The sequence below is a fragment of the Acomys minous genome, assembly GCF_964271855.1.
Source record: "Acomys minous genome assembly, chromosome: 7".
Taxonomy (NCBI): Eukaryota; Metazoa; Chordata; class Mammalia; order Rodentia; family Muridae; genus Acomys; species Acomys minous.
Window position 1 is genome coordinate 107,349,993 of NC_140488.1, and position 24,996 is coordinate 107,374,988.

Genomic DNA, 24,996 nt, shown 5'->3' on the forward strand with positions numbered 1-24,996 from the left:
CAAGAGTTAGTGAGTATTAGCACTAGGGTGTAAATAGAATGCTCATAATGTCTGGATGTGGTGGCATACACCTTTAATCTCAGGCAGATCAATGTGAGTTCAAGGCCAGTTGGGTCTACAAAGCATGCCCAGGACAGCCAGGGCTACACAGAGAAACCCTGTCTCAAAAAACGATATATATACACACTTAGATATTGCATCCTAACCCATCATTAACTCAAAACCAAGATGGTACAGGAAGTTTCCATCTACCTTCTAACAGCACAATAGAAAGTTAAACAACATTTTAAAATGAGGTAGTAGTTATAGCTGCATGCTTAACCAAAAAAGGGAATATGCATCTACCTTCCTGTTTTGTTTCTTCAGTCCTGGGAATTATTAATATTAAAGGAAGGAAATGATAGTAAACACGATTAGAACACCTTATGGGTGTGTATATGACATTAGAATGCAACTGAAGTTGGTTATGTCTGAAGAGCTATAGATTCCCTTTAAATAAAACAATGAAACAATGTTGGAATTAACCCAAGAAGCACCAGAAACTTTTCAAGATCTCCATCCTGTCCCTGGTTCAAGTATCTTTCTATGGAGAAGAGGGAGAATGTTTTGGTAGTAGGGCTAGGGCTCTAAGAAAAGAAAAACCTAGGATGAAGAAAGCAAATGCTTTAACCGATTTTCCATTTTTTGCTTTTTCTAAAACGTGGAAATTGTAATAGGTATTAAAGGTAAGGAATAGCACCCTAAGATCAGCTTGAAGTGAGACACAATGAATATACATATTCATTAAGTACAGAATAATATTTGGATATATGTATACAACAGAGAATGATCAATCCAGGATAATTACCATATCTATCAGTTGAATAGTTATTATATCTTTGTCTTAGGAACAGTAAAAATCCACTCTTCTTTTTGAAATATGCAATAAATTATTGGTATTGTCACTTTGCTTTGCTATCGGGCACTAGACTTATTCCTTGGATAATTCTAGTCTCAGCATGTCCAAGATCAACTTCTGTAGCTTCTATATGTAAGAATGTGCTTGGAATTTTTGTGATTATTGTGATGCATGAATGTGTGTGTGTGTGTGTGTATGTGTGTGTGTGTGTGTGTGTGTGTGTGTGTGTGTGTGTAGGTCAGAAGACAGCTTTCAGAAGTTGGTTCTTGCCTTTTACCATGTGGGTTCTGGGCAATGAACTCAGACTTACAGGTGTGGTGGCAAGTACCATGATTGCAGAGCCATCTCACTGATCAGTGTTGGCTGCTTTTGATAGTTTAAATATTTTCATATTAACCTGTGAAATGGATTCTGCTCATTAACAAGTAAGCAGTGATACTAACTGTAAAAAAAAAAAAAAAGGTCGCTTAGCTGTGCTGGGTTGAACTCGGAAGATGCTAAAAATTAAACTGTGGTCAAGATGGTAAAGCATTGGTAACCTTGTGGAGTTCAAGCCAACATTGTGCTTCTTCGACTAACTCTAACGTGAACCCTAGAAAGACTAACAGCGATTGTGCTTTGATAGAAAATGCTCTAGCATTAACACCTCACTAACCTTTTTATGAGGGAAACGTTGTTTTGCTTTGTTTTTTAAACTCATTGGAGAGGCTTGCACTTGCCCTAAATATAGATTATCATTGTCCACAGTTATTATTGCTCACCAAGCCATGAGAACATCTGGGGGCAAAGAGGCTTCTGGGGAAATATGACACCACCCGAACCACCAAGATTGTAGGCTACTTTGGCTTTGTCCTCCAAAGCCCACATCCATATAGAACATTCACATAGAATTCACCCACAGAATTTCTCACCTTCATGCCAAAGGTGAATATAGTAATGACTATTTTCAGTATGAGTGTCAACGCCAGCTGCCACATGGCACTGTAGACTCCCGCGCCAGCAGGTCGGTCAGGCAGCTCACCGCCTTTGCTTGTGTTGAAATGGTTCTCGTAATCACAGAGCTTGGAGGAGTCCAGAAGGCCACAGTCATTGAATAGCTCAGAAATGAGCTCACTTGTGCTCATCCGGGTATATTCATTGGGGAAAGCCAAGATGGCAGTGATGGCTGTCACAATGAGTACCTCAACGACAGGATACTTGCCCAACTGTGTGGTTTTACGCTTCCGACACCAGGCAATGTTTGTGCGGATAAATAGAGCTCCCCAAAGGCCACCGAATATGCCTAGCACAATGAATGGCACAAGCTCAAAAAGATGCCATGGGGTGTGAAACTCCACATAAAATAGAACTAAGCGGCTGTTTCCAAATGGATTGATGGAGCGGAGTGTGAACGCTGCCACCAGAGCAGCAAAGAATGAACGCCATAGGGTTTTGAGAGGAAAATAGTAGCTGACCTGCAAGAAAGCAAACTTAGTCAGTACACCAGAACTGTTCCAAATGAAATGCTGGGGCCCCTGACATTATAGTCAAGGTTGAAACCTTTCCAGAAATTTCTGGTTACATGTCAAAAGACCAAGTTGAGCAGAACACCCAGGAACTACAACATACATAGATACTGGACAAAATTTTCTAATACAAAGGCATACACATGCTCTACAGACAGGAGTCATTACCTCTTCCAGACTGAACAATACTCCACCAATAGGTGCCCCAAAGGCTACAGATACGCCAGCAGCTGCTGCAGCTGATAAGACCTACAACCCAAAATGCAAAGTCAGCAATAGAATAATATGGCTTTCTTACATTCAATCACATTTTTAAAGAGATGTAGATAGGCACTAAAAATAACAAATGGCTGACCACTTTCACATAAGCAACATTAAATGGGCTCAGTGGGATGGAGATATATATATATTTGGTTCTCCGAGACACAGTTTCTCTGTTATAGAGTCCTGGCTGTCCTGGACTCGCTTTGTAGACCAGGCTGGCCTCGAACTCACAGAGATCTGCCTGATTCTGCTTTCCAGATGCTGGGATTAAAGCTGTGCACCACCATGCCCGGCTTAGTGGGTTATATTTAAGTGTGTGTGTGTGTGTGTGTGTGTGTGTGTGTGTGTGTGTGTGGTGTGTGTGTGTGTGTGTGTGTGTGTGTGTGTGTGTGTGTGTGTGTATTCAATAATCAAAGAAAAAGATACCATCAAATTGAGAAGGAGTGAGTGGGGCATATGGGAGAGGTTGGAGAATGGAAAGGGAAGAGGGGAAGTGGTAAGTGGTGTAATTATATTTTAAATAAAAATCTTAAGAGAAAAAAACAAACTTTACATGTTTTATATCATAAAACGTGAGGTTCAATTTGTATTTACTTGGAGAGCAAATACTGTATGCTAGATGTTGAATACATACACGGTTCATATGTTTAAACAAATTTTAAAAATGCCCATTACTTTGTGAGTGAGGCATGTGCTTAATTCTAAACCGAGGCCCCACTGACAATCCTTCCAGAGCACTAACTAACCTTGAGTTTGGAGACCAAGATAAAGTGCTTTGCAGTGAGGTGTCTCACCAGCATACTTTTCCATTTCTTTTATTTTTTGAAATTATAATTACACCATTTCACCTTTCCCTTTCCTCTCTCCAAAACCTCCCATAATACTCTTCCTTGCTCTCCTTCAAAGTTATGGCCTCTCTTTTCCACTAATTCTTATTATATGCATATACGTCTATGTACATCCCTATATATTCCTAAGTATAACCTGCTAACCCTGCATAATGTTACTTGTATATATGTTTTCTGAGCTGGCTGCGTGGTATTGGATAAGCAATTGGTGTGTTCTTCCCCAGGGTAGACTATTTCTCCCGCTTCTCAGCATTCCTGAGTTGTATGTCGTTCTTTGTGTAGGGCTGAGGCTTCACGGGCTTTCTCCCTAGGACATTTTAGGAAACATTTTAATGAGATATTACAGAAGGCTCTAATTATATCAAAAGCAACATTACGGTTTAGAATTGCCCACACACTGTAGCCTACTCCGGTCTCAATGGCCTAAAGAAACATAAATAGGGAGAGAACTGGATTTGTAAAGGCAAAGAAGACAGGTGGCAAGGAAAGGGGCGGGAATAAAGCGTCATCAGGAAAGAGGGACCAAAGAGGGGAAAGATAACAAGCGGTGTTCAGAGAGGATAGCCTTGTGTGTGGAAGCATGGGCGTGGAAAATGTGCAGGACACACACTAGTGATGCACACAGACTAGAATGAACAGGAACAAGTCACCTCCTTGAACACCAGCAACTGTGGAGGCAGATGACTGAGAAGCATATCTTAGAGGTAAAATTGAGCAAAATTGAGATTTTTGAAGAATAAAATATTTCTTGGCAAAGTGAGTGGGCTAGTTTCTCTAGGACTGGCAGACCAACTAGGGAAATTAAGGAGGGGACTGAGTGAAACCTTTGTTGCCTAACCCTTGAAGAGTGAGGGCTTTTTTATTTTTAATATTTTTATTTAATTTGAATTAATGTGCATTGGTGTGAGAGTGTCAGATCTTGGAGTTACAGACAGTTGTAAGCTGCCATGTGGGTGCTGGGAATCAAACCTGGGTCCTTTAGGAAGAGCAGGCAGTGCTCTTAACCTCTGAGCCATCTCTCCAGCCCCCCCCCCTTTTTTTTTAAAGCCATAGCTCAAAAGACAGTCATTTGAGAAGGACGGAAAGCCGAAATCCAACTTGTGAAAGGAGATTTCATAGGATCTGCTTAAGATGAAATAGGAGGGGGAAATCTTGAGTTTCATATTACACAGTGGAATCTCTGCATCCCCTCTCTGCACTCAGCCCTGCTCTGTTTCCACCCATCTGCTCATTGTGAGGAGGCAGCTAGTCACAAACAGGTTGTGCTGCTTTTGAGAGTCACAAGATAAGATAACTTTCACAAGCCCCCAGGCTTAGGCCCCAGCAGCCCAGAAGAAACACTAGGGATATCTATGTTATAAAAAACAGGCCGACCATCCAGATGTTCATGAGAGAGAAATCCAGAGAAATGTTTGGCAAGTTTCAGACAAACGTTTCAACTTTTTATAAGGAATCGAGTTTCAAATTCAACTCGTTCCAGGAACTGTTCTCACTTAATACTCAAACTTTATTCCATACTTAAAACTTCAGCATTTTCAGTGGCTAACCTTTCTGTCTGTTTGTTTGTTTGCTGTTTTCAGGAGCACCCACTGGGTTCCAGTTTTACAAGAGGTGCTTTTTAATGAAATGATCTCGGCCTTGACCTAGTCCATCTGTGATCTTTAGGCCCTTCGAGGTCAATAAAGCAAAAACCGTTGCTTCCTTAGGTCCTTGATTATTAGCAAAATAAAAGTAATCAATGACTTGAAACATTTAAAAAATATTCTTCCACCTCAAAATAGTACACATTAACATATGGATAATTTGAGCAAAGAGTAGTGATGCTACAGTGGAAACAATTTAGCTGCATTGAATCAAGAGGCAGGCAGAGAGAGGTCTACCCCACGGAGGGACTGATTCAAGTGACATTTAGTGGCAAGAAAAGATGAAAACCTCTGCCATCTGAAATACACTGTTTATATCTACTCTTCCATAGCAAGTTGCTCAAGGTCTATTATTTTCTGTAACCTCTTTTTTAAGAGGTAACACATATAAATATAATAAAAAGTTCAAGCCCTCACTTCTCCTTTCCTTCTGCTTTATTTTCCCACCAACCAGAAGTACATGCTTTTCACAAGTTTAGAAAAAACCTCATTTCCAGATCTTTTGAGGTTTTGTGTATGTTCATCTTCATGCATACAGGTATGCATATGTGAGTCCAGGCACATGTATGTGCAAGGGGAGGTCAGGCAGCAACATGGAGTACTGTTCCTCAGGCACTGTCCACTTTGTTTTTTGACAAAGTGTCTTCTCATTGGCCCGGTACCAGCCAAGCCGACAAGACTGGCTGGCCAATGAGTGCAGAGATCAGCCTGTCTCCACCTCCCCAGCACTGAGATTACAAATCAGTACCACTTTTTAAAAAATGGGTTCTAGGCCCTCGTGTTTGCAAGGTAACTACTTTATCAACTAAGGCATCACCCCAGCCCTAGATATTTTCTTTATGTGCACAGCAACACATTTTAAACAATTACTCAAATTATCCCATAAACAACAGTCACAGACTAGCTGTGGTGGTCTGTTGTTAGGAGTCCATGTCAATATAACTAGGGCCATCTCATTCTTTTAAGTGGCTGCAGTTTTCTATGATAATGCACAGAACACATTTTTTAATCAAGCCCCCATTTAATGACATTTTGTTAATTTCAGACTTTTGCAATGTTAATACGTTTGTCTTGAGCATCCCTAGACACTTGCGCGCACACACATGCTAGGATGGCTATAAGACGGACTCCTAGAACTGAGCTTCTGGACCCAAAAGCTATTTGAATGTACATGAGTGAAATCCCTCAAATTCTAACCCCTGAGATTGTAGTACTTCTGCTCCTGAGGGGAGAAAAAACAATTAAGGCCACGTGTCATTACCTCTCGGCGCTTGGCTTCATTCTTCCTGTATTTGTTGAAGCAGTGGCACAGGATGTTCCCACAGCAGCAAGCCACGTGCACTAGGGGGCCCTCTTTGCCCAGGCTCAAGCCAGATGACACGGCCAGCACCAAAGTGATAGTTTTGATGATAAGGGTCCACTTGCCCAAATAGCCCCTAATAATAAAACCACTCAGGATCGTTTTGATCTGCAGGCCAAACACAGTGATTGATTACAGACAAAATAAAGAAACAGGGCCAAACAGCTCAAATCTGCACCTCTTACAAGGACTAGGTAACTCCTCAACAAGGGACATATACACACTTGTCCCAAGAGGGACCTCGCTATGGGAGGGACTAGGAAAGCCAGAGGTATTCTGCAAACTTCCACAGACTTTGGGAGAATCAAGGGCTGTGTGGCAGCTGGGACAAGTCTATTGGCAGGAGGAGAGCATGTGAATGGGGGAGCACGAGCAGCAGAGGAGGACCGGGTATACCCTCTGGTTATAAAATGTTCTGAGGATTAAGGTCAGTGTTCAAGAAACAACCTGAAAGAGCAGATGTAGCCTGGCGAATTTGCCAGAGAAAGTTGTGACTATTACTCCATCAGAGAGCAGACAGGAGCAAGGTCATCTTGATAACCCAAATAGGTAGCAATGGGGTTGGGGCCACCAACTCCCCTCTTCTAGCCCAAATCCTGGGACCCAGGCAGACAAAAGACTCAAAGGAAAGTTGAGATGGACTGTAGATGCCCTTGGGCTCTGACCCTGGTTAATAGAGATGAAGTAAATATGTGAGACTACACAGAAGGTGTTGGCAATACACGCTTTATCCTGCACTCACCTCAGGGATTCCAGACCCACAGGCATACGGTGCAAACGCCTTGACAAGAGAAACGGCAAGGAAAGCAAACAGGAGAGCCCACAGGACGTACATGAAATAATTGACGATGTAGGCAAAGGCTCCCTGGAAAAGGACACAAAGACAGATGGTGTTTTGGTGTAGATACCTGGGTGGGGAACACAGCTCTTCTCAATGACATTTTATCAGGAGAGTGGGCCGGGAGGAAAAAGAACAACTGTAAATTGCTTAAACATATCGTTGGAGGCCATTCATCAGGGAAAGTACTGAAACATCCATTAGGCCCCTTGGGACTGAAAAAATCACATGCCTTGCTGCAATCAAAGGAGTCTGAGAGTTCATATGCTGGAAAGGAAAACTGAAAACCTTCAAACACAATTCCCTTTTGCCTTTGAAACCTCTTACTACATGGCACTGGATGGCGTGGACCAGCAGTTCTTAGTTCCTCATGTTGTGGTGACCCCAAACCATGAAATTATCTTTGTTTCTACTTCCTAACTGTAAGTTTGTTACTGTTGTGAAGCGTAATGTAAATACAATTTCAACATTTCACGTTTCAGCATTCCATTATGCTTACCTAGCTGGTATGCCGATGGTCTTAGGCAATCCCCATGAAAGGGTCATTTGACCCCTAGAGGGGTCTTGACCCACAGGTTGAGAACCTGCGGCCTAGACCTTGCTATGTAAACTGGGCTGACCTGAAGGTCACAGAGATTCAACTGCCTCTAGCCTGAGGCAAAGACCAGGAGGCCACATTCAGAAGGCTCCTTTAGTTTGCAATGCAGGATCCTGACATACAACCCTGTCTGGCCTCTGCCTCCCAAGTACTGGGACAACACACTAAAAACCACTACTAACTGGTCACAATTTGCTTTTTGTTATTAGTGTTTTTGCCAAGTTTGCTGTCAAATACATAGGATTCTATGTCAAGTTAAACAAAGAGTTACAATAGCCTCCCCAGTTTCTGGACTGGGTGAACCCTGAGTACATATTTGAAGTGATAGCAAGCTTCAACGTTCCATCACCCTGACCTGTCTTAGTGTTAAATTCTCACAGATGATAGTAACTAAAAGTCCTAAACACTACTTTTCGTAATAATCGTTGACTCTGTATGGTTAGGGTAAGTAGCATGATATTTGGGGGGAGGGGTCATTTTGTGTCAGTTTTTAATTCTGAAGATTTAACCCTGGGTTTCACACATGCTCGACCACTGAGCTATATTCCCAGCCTTTGTGTTTGTTTATTTGAGTTGTCTTTATCGTTGCTTTGAGACAGGGTCTCATGTCTTGATATCACTATGTAGCAGAGGGCATCCTTGAAACTGTTAATCCTCCACTTCCCAAGTGCTAGACTTATAGGTATGAGCTACCATGTCCAGCTCTAGGACTTGCGCACCTGGGTGGGTATGTAACATGTCAGTGCAAGTGCCAGTGGAGGCCAGAATGTGGCATTAGAGCCCCTGGGGCTGGAGTTACAGGCAGTTATGAGCTGCTGGATGTGAGTGATGAGACTCAAACTTTGGTATTCTAGAAGAACAGCAAGTACTCCTAACAGCAGAACCAGCACTCGAGCCCAAAAGCCTTGATGCACAATGAAATGATTACTACTGTCACAGAAATTTACAGTCACCCTCCATGATTATGCCTCTTGGAATGAATAGTAAATTTTCAGTGCTTAGTATTCTCTCTGTTGTTGTTTCAAGACCCCAAAAGCCTTGATGCACAATGAAATGATTACTACTGTCACAGAAATTTACAGTCACCCTCCATGATTATGCCTCTTGGAATGAATAGTAAATTTTCAGTGCTTAGTATTCTCTCTGTTGTTGTTTCAAGACAGGGTTTCTCTGTGTAGCTTTGGCTGTCCTGGACTTCCTTTGTAGACCAGGCTGGCCTCGAACTCACAGAGATCCACTTGCCTCTGCCTCCTGAGTGCGGGAGTGTAGTCTCGCCAACTACAGTTCTTACGTGGTACATTAGATCTCTAAAACTTATTCATCCCACCTAATTACCAATGTATACATTTGGCTCCCTTCTCACCATTTCTTACCCCTCCCGTTCCTGAGCAACCACCATTATAGACTGTTAAGCCTTTAACATATTCCACATGTAATGATTACATCTTAGAGAGATTGCTACCACAGACACAGCAAAAAGGATGTGTGAGTAGAAGCTATCTGATCCTGATAAGTCCAGGTTCTCCAAAGAAAAGAGAATAACTATTTTCATATGGACAGACTATACTTTTGATGAGAATGAAGCGTAACACCTAGGAAATTTAGTTTTGAGAACAAAGTGATCCATTAACATTAAATATTACAAAAACCAAAAAAAACATTAAATATTACATAGTGATGCACTACCAAAAAGCAATACTGATCACCAGGGGTTATAGTTCAGATGATGCAGAATCCAGAGCTCAGTGGACTTCTGACTTTGCAAAACCTGAAAACTATGAGAATGTAAAGGCCTAGACAGGGAAAATCAGGACTTGACGGTTTTCTAAATCGTGAATTTGACACAACTTTTTCATGATCTTAGGTGCTCGGAGAACAATTATTTCTTTGTCCTTTAAGAAGAGCTTGTGAACAAATGGACTCCAGAAGTAGGAAACAAAGAGTAAAAGGCAGTGAAAAGAAAAAATAACAGAAACTGGACAGAGGAAGAGAGCAGGAGGCCAAAGTGTTGGCAAGAGAAGGCGTCTTAAAGCTTCACAGACTATTTCCCCAGGCAATGATTCCATTCATAAAAAGAGCCAAAGAAATCTGTTGTTTGAGCAAATCTCAAGCTCTGCTTTACAAGGAACTCTTGGAACAGACCCCTTATAAAGGGCTAGTTATACAGGAACAGCACAAGGGAGCATCTTACATCATCAGAAAATGGCAGCTGTCTGTCCTTCTTCCTTCTCTCCCTCCTGCTTTGGGTTATCATTTTGTATGTAGTGTTACAGAAACGAAAGGGGCTGGTGATGTTGGTCATGGGTAGAGTTCACCTATTATATTCAATGCCCTAGGCTCAACCTTCAGCACCAGAAATGCAGAAACACACCAACAAAAACAGGGAAATAAGTTCTATGAGTTTTAGCTATATCAACTTCCTGTACTATTGTTATGCAAACTGTTAACCATAGGAGAGGCCAGATGAAGGGTAAAAATTTTTGATTATGCAACTGCCTTAAAAATAAGTGGCTAGTGCCACTGGCAGTGACACATCCCTATAATCCTAGCACTTGGAGAGGCAGAGACAGGTTTGATCTCTGTGAGTTCGAGGCCTGCCTGGTCTACAAAGTGAATCCAGGCCAGCCAAGGCTACACAGGAAAACCCTGTCTCGAAAAACCAAAACAAACAAACAAACAAAAAATAAGTGGCTGTCAACATTGCGTAGTGGTTAAAGGTGCCTACTGCCAAGCCTGAAGACCTGAGTTCAAATTCCAGAACACACATGACAGGAGAGAACCATCTGCAAACTGTCTGACCTCCACACATATGCCATGCACACATGTACCCACATACATACACATACGCTATATGAATTTATTTTATAAAGTGCTTCCTGGAGCTGGAGAGACTACTCAGTGGTTAGGACGTGCTGCTCTTGCCCAGGGCCTGGGCTTAACTCCCAGTCCCCTCATCAAGACAGCTTTCAGTCATCCGCAACTCCAAGTGCACAGGATCCAATGTCTTCTTCTGGCCTCTGTGGGTACCAGGCACACCTGCTACACATATACATGTGTAGACAAAACATCCATTTGCATAAAATAAAAAGAACTAAAATTTAAAAAAAATCAAAGCAACTGCTTCCTCCAAAACAAGAGAAACATATATTCTTCCTCTCTCTCTCTCTCTCTCTCTCTCTCTCTCTCTCTCTCTCTCTCTCTCCAAGTTGAAAGACTTTGTAAACTTGTTTGTTTGTTTGTTTGTTTGTTTTTTACCAAGATCTTCCAAATACATAAATAATGATGTTAGGGTAGAAGGTGGAAGCACTCAGGAACAAAGGCAAAACAAAATTTTGTTTCTGCTTATAAGCAAAACAAAACCCAGTGAAGAGTATGACAGCTCAAAGGTCTAATTCCAGGATTAGAGGGAGGCCAAGATAGGATTCCTCGGAGCTCTAGACTAGACGAGGCCAAAGAATGTGGCTCTGTTTCAAACAAATAAAAAGCTATGGAGCTACCCAACAAGCTGAGGCAGGAAGATCACAAATTTGAGGCCAGCAAGTCAACTTAACAAGATCCTATCTCAAAACAATTTTAATTTAATTAACTTGTTTGTTTGTACATTTATTGTTTTCTTGAGACAGGGTCTTACTATGTACCCCTAACTGCCCTCAAATTTGTAGTGACCCTCCTTTTGACTGACTTTCAAATACTAGGAGTATGGGCATGAGCCACTAAAACCAGCTCAAAAAAGTGTAATGGTTTTTCAGGGTGAACAAGACTGACAACACAGGTTCAGTCCCCAGGATGTACATAGTAAAAGAAGATAACTGATTCCCATAACCTCTGACCTACACACATATGCTGGGGTGGACACACACACACACACACACACACACACACACACACACAATAAATAAATAAAGAAAGAAAGAAAGAAAGAAAGAAATAAAGTGATTTTAAAATTTTTTAATGTTTGCTTTTGCTTTTTGTTGTAAAATGTTTGTTTTGTTTTATTGTTTGTTTATTTTTGAGGCAAAGTCTCATATAGCCCACGCTGCTCAACAATGTAGCCAAGAGTGACATTGAACTCCTGATTCCCCTGCCTCCACTTTCCAAGTGTGTCCAACCAAGCCTGGCTGTCATAATACAGATGTAACTCCGTTGTAGAGTACTTGTCTAGCATAGGCAAGGCCCAGAGCTCAATCTTTTTTTTTTTTCGAGACAGTGTTTCTCTGTGTAGCCTTGGCTGTCCTAGACTTACTCACTTTGTAGACCAGGCTGGCCTCGAACTCACAGAGATCCACCTGCCTTTGCCTCCCTGAGTGCTGGGATTAAAGGTATGTGCCACCACACCCAGCTCAGAATTCAATCTTGAGTACACAAGATAAAGAAGAAAAATTGCATAGGGGAGGGGAATAAGGGGAAAATGGGAGGGAGGGAAGAATGGGAGGATACAAGGGATGGGATAACCATTGAGATGTAACAAGAATAAATTAATAAAAAAGGAAAAAAAAGAAGAAAAATTGACATTCCATTTTAAAATCATTGTCTATGGAGGTAGAAAGATGGCTCAGTGGTTAGGAACACTTGTTGCTTTTGCAGATGAGCAGGGTTTGATTCCCATCTATCTATCTGTAACTCCAGTCCCAGGAGATCCAAAGCATTCTTCTGATCTCCAGGAGCACCTGGCACACATGTGCTGCATATACACACATGCAGGCAAAACACTCAAACACAGAAATTAAATAAATCTAAAGAATGTTTAAAAGCATTGTTTATACTTAATTAAACAAATTATTCCAAACATTCAGGAAGAATCGGTGTGCTGTGAAGTTCTATATAAGTTATAGGTCTGTACACATTATAAATCCTAGAATTTACTATATTGCAGTTTGAGAAGCTTACATGTCTTAGGGTTTCTATTGCTACGATGGAACACTATGGCCAAAAAGCAAGTTGGGGAGGAAAGGGTCTATTTGGCCTACACTTCCATATCATTGTTCATCACTGAAGGAAGTCAGGACAGGAACTCAAACAGGGCAGGAACCTGGAGGCAGGAGCTGATGCAGAGGCCATGGAGGGGTGCTGCTTACTGCCTTGCTCCCCATAGCTTGCTCAGCCTGCTTTCTTATAGAACCCAGGACCACCAGCCGAGGGACAGAACCACCCACAATGGGCCAGGCCCTCCCACATCAATTGCTAATTAAGAACTGCCTTACAGAGATCTAACTTTCACACAAACTCTGGTGCCCCATATTTGAACATGTCCCTTGGATGGAGATGCCTGGTGGCACTCAGAGGAAAGATAATAGGTCACCAAGGAGAAACTTGATACCCTATGAGCATATACAGGGAGAGGTAATCCCCCTCAGACACAGACATAGGGGAGGGGAGGGGAGTAGGGGGGAAGTGGGAGGAAGGGAGGAATGGGAGGATACATGGGATGGGCTAACAACTGAGATGACTTGCCTTCAGCCAGATCTTATAGAGGAAGTTTTTTTTTCTGACTGAGGCTGCCTCCTCTCAGATGACTAGAGCTAGTGTCAATATGACAAAAAAAAAAACAAAACAAAACAAAAAACTAGTCAGTACTCTATACATAAGTCTCTGCTCCCCAAGCCAATATATATAGCTATATATGGGTATAAAATCTCTTTACTTCTGACTTTATTATTTTCCTATCCTTTTCAATTGACTTATTATGGGATATGTGTGTATGCTACCTCAAAATTTTGTGAACAAGGTGGATGATAAAATTATTTTAAATTTATTTTTAATTGACTTATCATGATTATACATGTTTATAAGGTATAGGATGATACTTTGATACATGTACATATAATGTCTAGTGATCAAATCAGGATAATTAGCATTTTCACTTACTTAACTATTTCATATTTCTTTATGTTTGAAGCCTCCTAACTCCCTCCACTGCTTTATAAAATAACTAAGAAGGGGATATGGCTTACTATTAGAGGACTTACCTAGCATGCACAAGGCCTTGGACTCAGTACTCAGAACCTCAATCAATCATTAGCTGTTGTAGGGTACAGTTATAGTACTGTTGCTGTTTGAACTGTAGAATCTCTTCCTCCTCTCTGTTTGCTATTCATTACACAACTTCTCTGTGCCCCTCGTTCTCAGGTTCTAGCGACCTTTACTCTACTCTTTACCTCTATGCAATCAGACGAAAGACAAAACTGAAGAGCGCAAACATATATTCTGGTCTTTTTTCTACCTCACCATCAATATGGATGAATAGGAAGGGGCTTCAAGAGGGTACCCGTTTCTGCTGCTGGGCCTGGGAAATAAAAGGTTTTCTTGTTTTGTGTGCTTCTTCTGTGGGAGAGATCTAACATATAGCCAAGTACTGAAAGATCGGAAAGAAGCTGAAACATAAAATTATGATTGTTGAAAAATACTTGCTTAGACACTAATGGATATACTGAGAAAACTGCAAGAGAGACTGGGCAATTTTACTCCCTGGATCTCTGTTGTGCTGACATGAAGCATATCGTACCTTCTGCTTATTCTAATTCAGTTCCCAGGGATAAACAACTTCGAGTTTTTATGTGGTAGACATATTTTAAACCATTCCATGATCTTTTGTTAGAACTTACATCTTACCTGCTGTCTGCCTCTGACATTTCTATCAAAATCGTCACAGAAAGACAATCTTAGGTACACTATGTACTAATGGCTAGGAACTAGAAGAAATATAAGACTTCTTTAAAACAAACCAAACTTTTAAATATAAGCAGAAAATGCTTCCAACATGTCATAAGAGATAGAAATACGGCTGAACTGAAACCACAAAAGAAGGCAGCTGGTTCCACTTTCCTTTCCATGAAAGAAAATAGAGGAAGACTTCATAATTGCCAGGAGTGCAGTACAAAATTGCAATAAATACAAGGATAAAATTTGGTGGTACAGAAGTCAGCACTGCACATACCTGATCTGTGTTGATGATAAGCTGGGACCAGCTATTCCACTCTGGACATTTGTCTCTGTCTTCAAAGGTAACGTGTTCAGAGTTCCAGCAACAGTGCTCGTGGTTAAACCAGAATCCCCCTGTGCAGATCCCTTCTTTTAAGTCTGTCATCCAGTGAGCAGAGATGTCTATCAGGCCAGCCAAGGAACCTGATTTAGTGGGGGAAGGGAGAGAAAGCCAAAGTTAAACTCCACTTCTGGAACTCTCTCTTTGGTAATTAGAACAACCTTTATCCCCCAAAGTGAGAGGAAATAAACTGAAGTGACCAGGAAATACATACTTTCCTATTCCTCCTCTCCCTTGAACTTCTTTCTGATTGTTACCTTGCTTGATATTTCACTTACTGTCTACATTAGCACCAGTGTTGGCCTGAAGGGATGCTTAAAAGTGCATACTACTCTTGCAGATGACCCGAGTTCAATTCCCAGCACCCGCATTGTGTAACTCCAGCTCTAGAAATGCTTCTTGGCTCCAAGGGCACCTTTGCTCACATATACAGACCCACACAGAGAGACACAAACGCATATACATGATGAAAAACACAAATAAATTCCAGTAGCTGCAAAATATGTATACTGGGAGGAACCAGGGAGAAAGCAAATTATTTAGGGGAGAGGGAGGAGTTTGGTCTTGAAACTCACTTGACATAATGAAGGGATTGCCGATGTGTAATTCAGGAATGGCACTCCATAAAGGAAGCAATTTGTTTAAGATTATGTGACTTGCTAGGCATGGACTCTGATAGTTCAAGGCCAGGCTGGTCTACTTAGCATGCCAGCTAGCGTTAAATAACGAGACTCCATCTCAAACCAAAATAGCAGCTAAAACAAAAAGATTATGTGACTCTCCCTATATACATCAGGCTGAGTAAATATAAACTGCCCACACTGTCGACTCTACAACAGTTACAGAGGGAAGCTGATGACAATTATGGGTGACAGGCTAATCCTAGACAGCACCATGAACAAGAAGAACTTGCATAGTGGCAGGGTGACGACATCACATTTATAGCAGCATAGAGTGTTATGGACAAAGACGGCTGGAAGGAACCGGAGACACTTTGGGTGCTTACTAAGCCTAGGGTATGAATGCACCAAAATTGTCTCAGTATAAAAGAGTAAGCATCTACAGAATACTCCTTAAAGAAAGTGATGAGAAAGTCCACAAAATAAAAATTGGGACCATAAGTACTATGACTGGTAAGCTGATAAAAGCTAAGGTAGTTAATATACTTTACTCCTGGTTGTCACGTGTTACTTAAATGAAGAAGCTCTGGCCAAGGGAAATTCAATGGCCCAGAATTGTGCTTCAGAGAAATGGAAAAGCTGTTATAAATCTCACAGCCCCTGAATCCCCAGACTGTTCCATTCAGACACACTGTTTCTGTTATGGGTCTCTAATGTTTAAAAACAAAATACCCTCTGTGTGCAAAAGGAAAAGAGTCATTGATCACCTAATGAAACACATTAAACAGCTGAGGCTATTGCACCTACATTCTGTCTGGTGAGAACAACCATGCCACGTGTGTGTTTTGCTGGTACGTGCTGCAAATGTTCCCACCTACTTCAATGCTCTAGTCAAGTCGAGCATTTTCTGACAGCTAGTTTTGGCCACTCGAGCCGCCAGATTTCTGTTCCAAATACATTACATTTACTGCCTGGATTCACAAAATTAACAAGGCCTTAGGGGTTCATACTTTGTTCTATCCTCTGGTTGTTTCATAAGTGCATTTTGTATTTTATCCAGCACTGCTAGCTTCAGCCCTGTGTTCCCTTCTACTTCTCCATCTCCCACGTCTCACAGATGGCCCTTTCTTCTCTAGCTATAAGTTTTATTAATCTTCCCTACCTCAAAGAAGAGAGTGTCCTTGCCCTACCATTTCAAGGCTTTGTTTTCTTCCTTTCTTTCCAATAACAATCAAACCTCGAAATCTGGCTCCCAACAGATAGCTGAGGTTTCTTTGCGAGTGCCGCTAAGTTCCTAATCGCCAGATTTATGACCTTTCTTCCTCTATGTTCTTTCCATTGCTTTCTCTATAATACTGGGCATTATAGACGATCCAATCTAATATTAAGCAAGCCCAAACTGTGGTCTCTCTCCTGGAAGCGCCAGAAGGCACAGTTGAGTAATCTCAACCATGGGCTTACAACTTGAGGGCCAAGTCTTGCCCTCCTTTTTTATTTCAGTCAGTAAAGATGTCACAGTGACAGCCAGAGTCATTTGTTTCCCTACGATATACAGCTACTTTGGTGCCACAAAAGCAGAGTGGAGTGGATGCTACAGATTTAATTCATGACTCCTAAAATATTTAGGATTATTTATCCCCTTTAATAAAAAAAAGTTTAGGTAATTCTTTTTTGTTTACATTTTTATTTTATCTATTATTTGTGTGTACACTCATATGTCCATGCAGACTCATACATGGAGGTCAGAGGACAACCTTTGGGAGTGGGCTCTCTCCTTCCACCATGAGTTGCAGGGATCAAAGAAAGGTTGTGTCAGGCTTGTAGAGCAAGCTCTGTCTCCTAGCAACTCTTAGAAGGTCAGGATGGATGAACCATTACGTGTTTAAGATAGTCATTTTCTATTCCATGGCTCATGGTAAGAACAGCATCAACAACAAGGCACCACGCCAATTGCGTTATCTCATGTAATTCTCAAAGAAAGCATGTAGTAACTCCATTTTACAGATCACTCACCAAAGTCTGCAGGAGTTAAGAAACTTGCCCATAGCCACAACAACAACAACGAAAAAACAAAAACAAACAAACAAAACAGAAGCAGGGCAGGGATTTAAATCTCGACACTTGGAAACTAGCCTGTGCTGTGAAGTGTGATCTTATACCATCTTCTCCAGCTTTCCAACTAATGTCCTTTTAATCAAGAATCCAGAGCTTCCTAGGTACCATCTTTAATGCTACATGGGTACCTTTTATTTATTTATTTATTTATTTATTTATTTATTTATTTATTTATTTATTTATTGGTCTCTTTGCCTGGTATCCCTGGCTTTCTGCTTCCCATATAGGAGAGCAAGTTTAGATTGGAACTTGTTGTAAGCTCTATCTGCAGAAAGTATACAATCATACACTCTTTGTGTGTGTGTGTGTGTATTTTGTGTGTGTCTATTGAGCATCCCTAACCTGAAATGTTCTATGATCCTTAACTTTTTAAGCATTGACGTGAAGGTACATGTAGAAAATACTACATCTGACCTCATGTGAAAGGATGTTAGTCAAAATATACGCAGAAAGATGTGCAGTGACTAAAACCTATTATTTGGCTCTGGGAGGCTGAGACAGGAGTGACTTTGAGGTCAGCCTGAGTATCATTAAGTCAAATGAGACCCTCCTTCAAAATAAAAAAATACAAGTGAATTTAACATGTAAAAATACCTTCAAGCTAGGTATTATATATATAATATAAATATCATATGTACATGATATATGTATATATATATGAAGTAAATTTTGTGTTTAGATTTGAGTCCTTTCCCCCAACTATTTCATTATATAATATGCTAACATTTCAAATATGCCTGGCTCTAGTCATTTTTTACATTTATTTATTCAGTGTGAGCACCTGTGTGCGCCCCCCACCCCCACCCGCACTCCATATCTGTGTTTTGTCCTGGTGCATGTGTGAAGGTCAGAGGACAATTTGTATAATGGTGAAAGGCTAACTTATAAAAATTGGTCCGCTCCCTCCATTATGCAGTCCTTGGAACCAAATTGGGGCTTGGCAGCAAGCACCTTTATCCAGCGAGTGATCGTACCAGCATTTTGGATAAGGGATAGTCAACCTATAATGTTTAGAGTGGCCAGAAAATGTTGATGGAGCTTATAGGAAAAGATGCTACTATAATACCCTTCAGAAACCATGAAAGAATGTGATACATTTCTGAGAGTAGGAGCCACACCTTAATATGCTTGCCTATAACCACCATGAAAGCGGACAAAAAATTTAAGAGACAGTATTAGCTATTTGGTAGTGGGTTTGCTAGTTATTGTAATATCAGCACTCAGGAGGGTGAGGCAGGTCACAGTGCCACCTAGTCCGGATTGTACAGTGAGTTCAAGAACAACCTGGGCTAAATAATAGACCTTGTCTTAAGAAGAACAAGGGCACCAGGTGCAGTGGCGCACACCTTTAATCCCAGCATTCGGGAGGCAGAGGCAGGTAGATCATCTGTGAATTTGAGGCCAGGGTAGCCAAGGCTACACAGAGAAACCGTGTGTTGAAAAACAAACAAACAAGCAAACAAACAAGAACACTAAAAAGAAGAACTGGGCTGGAGGAGTGACTCAGGGGTAGAAAGCTTGATTGCATGCACATTATTTAGTCTTGGGTTTTATTCCAAGAGCTTCAGAAAAAATAAAAGAACAACAAAAACTGCTATAAAATGTCTCAGGAAGTTATCACGGCATTTTCTAAACCCTATACAGAATATGGTAAAAAAAAAAAAAATGTGCCAACAACAAAAGCACTCTTCCACAGAAGCACAAAAAAACTGTACTGGCTTCCACTTTAAAATCATCGTGACATCTTACAGCATACAAACTGAGCTGAGACGACGTGTTTCTTCTTTGATTGGAGGAAGCTGATGCAGGCATTCGTTAGAACTCATTGACAGATGGAGTTACCCTGTGACTCCAAAAGGTTCACCAGGAATTCATTTCAGATGGGAGAACATAGCACTTGACGTCATTCAGAGGGGTACATTACAATTCTGGGAGAATAATTTTTAAAAACTACTGGAGGGATGATTGGAGGAGCCAGAGCGGTCAAGGGCACCATAAGAAAACCTACAGGCAAGGGATGGGATAACCACTGAGATGTAACAAGAATAAATTAATAAAAAATTTTTTAAAAAAGAAAAGAAAAAGAAAACCTACAGAATCCACTAACCTGGACCCATAGGGGATCAGAGAGACTGAACCGCCAACCAGAGAGCGTACATGAGCCGGACCTAGGCCCATATATAACAGATGTGCAGCTTGGTCTTCAGGTGGGACTCTTAGCAGGAGCAGGGGATGTCTCTGACTCTGTTGCCTGCCTTTGGATCCCTTTCCCCTAACTGGACAGCTTTGTCAAACCTCAATAGGAGAAGATGTGCCTACTCTTATTGCAACTTGATATGCCAAGGCTGGTGTATATCCATGGGAGGCCTGCCCTCTTCTGAGGAGAAAGGAAGGCGGGGGAGATTGGTGGGGAGGGGGTGAGAGGAAGAACCGGAAGGAGAGGAGGGAGAGGAAACTGTAGTCAGGCTGTAAATTTAAAAACAAAACAAGAACTATAGTTTACTATACCTGATAAAAGTCCAATAAGGAGCATTAACAGCCAGCCAGAAAAAGCATCGCTCACACTGTGGATTAAGGCCCATGTCGACTCTTTGCTTTTATTGGTGATCTAGGAAAAAAAATAAGAAAACATTTATATACTCTACACATATCTTTCCTTCATTTCAAAAGTGTACAGCAGGAAAATGCAAACTATCTGGGAAGAGATAGTAATTGAGAATTGGTTAACTGAACCAGTTTACAAAGACTTATTGAACTCTCAATTTATAGTAATGTCCAAGGTACTGTTGACCTGTTTTGTGTATTACAGGGGCCTTTTTGTGCCCCCAGATAATAGCTGTGTCAAGAAGAGTTGATTCACAGCAAAAAAAAAAAAAAAACTTGATTGTTTTGCAAACAATAAACAAAAGACAACCAATCTGAGGGGTGATTTGACATTTACTATCCCTGGCTGTGATTATGTCAGGAAATTCCTAAGCTTTGATTGCACAAAACTCTAAAGGTGCAATGATCACAGATACTAAGTGAAAGTGCCACCTTCATTTTCAGAATCCGGCAAGTGTATCTGAGAGTACCGGCATGAACACGAAGTTTGACTGTTTAGGTTTTACCCTTGTCAACGTAAATCCACAGTGTTCATAATTTTATTCTGTTTTATTTTAGCTTTATTTTCTTATATTTAGTGAGTGAATGACTCTCTCTCTCTCTCTCTCTCTCTCTCTCTCTCTCTGTGTGTGTGTGTGTGTGTGTGTGCACACGTGTGTGTGTGTGCGTGTGTGTGAACATGAGCATGTGCACACACACAGGTGCATATGTGAAGGTCAGCCAACAACTTGCTCAAGTCTGTTTTCTCCTTCTCCCATGTGGGTTTCAGAGATCAGACTCAGATCATCAGGCCTGGCAACAAGTACTTCTTTACACTTTTCCAACTTACTGGGCCATGTCCATATTTTTAAAATCAATATTCTGCCAGTAGAGTTACTGATGCCTCCCCTTTTTTCTACCACTATTTCTTATATTCAGAATGGCCTTATCTCACCTTCACTGAGGCAACATCCTAAATAAGAACAAATTATAAAATATCAAGAGGAACTTTAAAACATTATTATGAGGGCCAACACAATGGCCCAGTGGCATGTGCACTCGTGCGTGTACACGCAGGCACACACATACTACACTACACTATACTAAATTACAAGATTACAAAACAGAATATGAAGATAGAAGACCGAGCCAGGTGGTGGTAGTGCACATCTTTAATCTCAGCATTCAGGAGGCCAGCATACAAAGCAAGTTCCAGGACAGCAAGGGCTGTTACAAAGAGAAATCCTTTCTGGGAAGGAAAGAAGGAAGGGAGGGAGAGCAAATGGAGTGAAATTAGTTGGGAGGCTTTGGTTAAACCTGTGAACAACTTAAGTTCGAGGTCAACCTGGCTAACAGTGAAACCCTGTTTCCAAATAAAAAGTGAAGAGGGCTTACATTACACCTCACCAAAAGAGGACTGCCAAGCATTAGCGAAGCCCTGGCTTCAGAAACCAGTACTGCATTCCCTACCACCACCACCACCACCAAAAAAGGGACATTTTCAAAACCTGTACCTGGGACAACCTTACTCTGGGGTTTGTGTGGTTGTGAGACTACCTGGCAGAATCTGAAAAAGGCTTAAAAATGAAGAAAAAATAGGGCTGTGCATAGTTGGCCCTGGGTTTGCTCACAACCATCAAACACACAAACTGAAAATAATCTCTGCCTGACTCTTACAGAGGTTTGTCTGTCTCTGACAGGAAGAAATCATGAACTCTCTAGAGAATGGGGTTGTGTTAGGCAGAAACTTAAGGGGGAAAAAAAACCTATTAATGTGCCCCAAAGATGTAATTTGCCAGAGGGTCAACCTGTTGAGAGTATAAGGGCAGGAGCAGGGCATTAACCTTTTCAATAAGTTCTCTACTGCTGCTCCCACATAAACTAGAAATAGTGATTGTCTAATCTGAATGATACTGGGCAAGTTCAAACCCAAGGCTCTGGACAATGGTAGAAAAACATCTGTAAGTCCAGCACTTGGGAGTATGGGAGGAAGAGTTCTGCAAGCTTGTGACTAGCCTGGGCTATACAGCAAGACTCTGTCTCACACACACACAAAAAAGCAAAGGATTCTCAGCATGTGTGATAGCACATGCCTATAATCTCAGCATTCAGGAGACTGAGGCAGGAGGATAAAGAATTCTAGCTGTTTAGATGATCTACCCAGTGAATTCCAGGCTAGCCTGAATAAAATCTCAATAAAACAACAAATAATAACAACAAGAGAAGAATCAAAAGCTCTTGGCACACAGCTCTGAGAAAATTTCCGGTACTTTGAAAAGAGAGGTGAAGAAATTCTTTTGTCAAGCTACACCATAGCTCTAAATAGCTATCACATTAATTTGATGTCTTGGATATGACTTTGATCAGTCTTGTGGTTTTATTGGTACTAAATGCACAAATTTACTTTAGTTTTACTGTTTAACAAGCACTATCATTACACAGAGGTGAACTAATTTTCTCCAATACAGTCTAGGGTTGGGGTGATTTGGTTTTCATTCCTTTGAAAGAAACTCATTTACTTTCCTTGATTTTTAGAGATCCTGCTTTAAGAGAAAAAAATAAATAAAAAAGGAGATGAGATGGGAGAAGAAAAACTTGAACATTTATTTTCACTTATGCAGAGGCAGGTGTATCTATTTCAGAACTGGGAATGCCCCTTTCAACAACATTCTACAGGAAAATAAATCATTAGAAACAACTTTTTAAAAAAGATTTATTATTGTGTACACAGTGCTCTGGCTGCATGTACACTTGCAGGCCAAACGAGGGCACCAGATCTCATTATAGATGGCTGTGAGCCACCATATGGTTGCTGGGAATTGAACTCAGGACCTCTGGAGGAGAAGTCAGTGCCCTTAACCTCTGAGCCATCTCTCCAGCCCCTAGACACAACTTTTAAAATCAAGGATGAAAATTATATACAAAATATCTTTTAAAATAGAAATCTATATTACAAAATGACGTCAGGTGTGGTGGCTTTCCTCTGTTCTCAATCCACCACTGGGGAGGCAAAAGGGCATCCAGGAGTTTGGGGTCAGTGGAGGCTACATAACTGAGTTCCAGGCCAGCCTAAGTCACAAAGTAAAACTTATTTTAAAAATTAAAAATTAAGAAAGAAAAAAGAAAAGAAGAAAGAAACCCTATCTTGCCAATAGAAGCCAGATTCCCTCAGCTCTGGGGCTGAGGAAAGGAAAGTGTAGAGCACATTTATCAATGTAACTCCCCATCCCCACATTTTCTAACAGTTACCCATGTCCCATCATTGCCTTACCTCTCGGTGCCTATCTCGGTCTCGAGACTTCTCTCTCACCCAATCAATTGTGTTGAAATCATCGTAGGTCCCTACCCCAGGGATTGGCTCCTCCAAGAAGTCCATGATCCTATTTGAAGAGCTTATGCCACCACCATTGTATGACTTGTTCCCTGTATTGAAGAACAAGACAGATAATCTGAGTACATCCGACAGCCAACGTTTTTAATACTCCCAGAAAATATCCAGTGACTACAGACTGGGTGTGGTGATGACGCCATCCAATCACCTACTGGGAATATCCATCCCGTTCACATGTTTCTGTGACCTAGGCTCAAATGAGGAATAGCTAAGGCACTGTGAATGGACAGGGACCCAGGACAGTAATAGTATAAAGAGAAATAACAGAAGCTGAATGAAGTGGAATGAAAAAAAAGCTATCTACAGAACAAAAGACAGGAAGGAGCCTGGAGCAGTTTAGGCATTTCAGTTCATGGAAAGGGATGAAAGGCTCCAAGGCCCTTGCAAATGTATCACATAAGAACCATCTTATATTTTGTAATGCAGTAATTCAATCCTATAAGGTAGCTTTTACAGAGTTGAAGACTTGAAAGAAAGAATGCTAGCCACTTCAAGAGTTAAGCTGGTTGGAATGTACACATTTCCCTCTAGTAGAGAGAATGCTTTGATCTCCAATACAATGGGCTGGTAGAAACTTTTTCACAGTATGTTCGAAAGTCGAATATTTACAAGTAGAGATTCAGACTACAATGCATGGCTTAGCAATGAGTGGTCCATCGTTGATCCTTCAACTAAACAACATCCGAGTATGCTCACTGTGCAAGCTTCTTAGTCTGCTTGGCATTTGGTTTTTCTGTTCCTGTTACTTACGTGTGCATATGCTTTATCTGCCTTTTCTAGACTAGCAGCTCTTCAATGGTTCCTCTATATTGAATTCATCATAGCCTTCCCTGAAATGTCTTTTTTTTTCCTTTGAGTCATCTTACTGTTACCCAGGCAGGCCTAGAACTTGTGACTGCCCTATCTTAGCCTCCTGAGTAGCTGGTTTTACAAGAATGTGTCACCATCTCTTACTCTCCACACTGCCTTAGCACATATGTGATAGTCAGTAAACATCAGATGATCCAAAATGCATTCAACAAATGGCAAGGATGAGGGAATATGTAAACTAAGCAGTTGTACTGACACATGGTAAGTATTGCTTATAAACTTGCTCAAAATATTTTGGCAACATCATCTGATGGAACGCTATTTTGCTAGTAAACTAAAAATGTAAAAACTGCACTGAGGAATCCATATAAACGCACACAGGGAGAGCGCAGAGTAACTCCATCCTGTAACCCACACAGTCAAATCTCAAGCTTGCAGCAGCAATCTTGTCGGGGGCAAGGCTTCATCCAGACTCGTTGGTACC

At 41.1% G+C, this 24,996-nt stretch overlaps 1 protein-coding gene across 7 annotated transcripts in view; it reads right to left on the reverse strand.

Moving 5' to 3' along the window:
• CLCN5 (chloride voltage-gated channel 5) overlaps positions 1–24,996 on the reverse strand; it is a 163,924-nt gene that overhangs the window by 10,685 nt on the left and 128,243 nt on the right. For all 7 annotated transcript variants that reach the window (XM_084790028.1, XM_084790026.1, XM_084790027.1 and 4 more), the window contains 7 exons: positions 23,583–23,734; positions 20,237–20,336; positions 14,889–15,076; positions 7,261–7,383; positions 6,420–6,626; positions 2,572–2,652; positions 1,810–2,352 (listed from right to left, as the gene is read on the reverse strand). In XM_084790028.1, the coding sequence (XP_084646154.1) occupies positions 1,810–2,352; positions 2,572–2,652; positions 6,420–6,626; positions 7,261–7,383; positions 14,889–15,076; positions 20,237–20,336; positions 23,583–23,734 (1,394 nt within the window). The remainder of the gene's footprint in view (positions 1–1,809; positions 2,353–2,571; positions 2,653–6,419; positions 6,627–7,260; positions 7,384–14,888; positions 15,077–20,236; positions 20,337–23,582; positions 23,735–24,996) is intronic.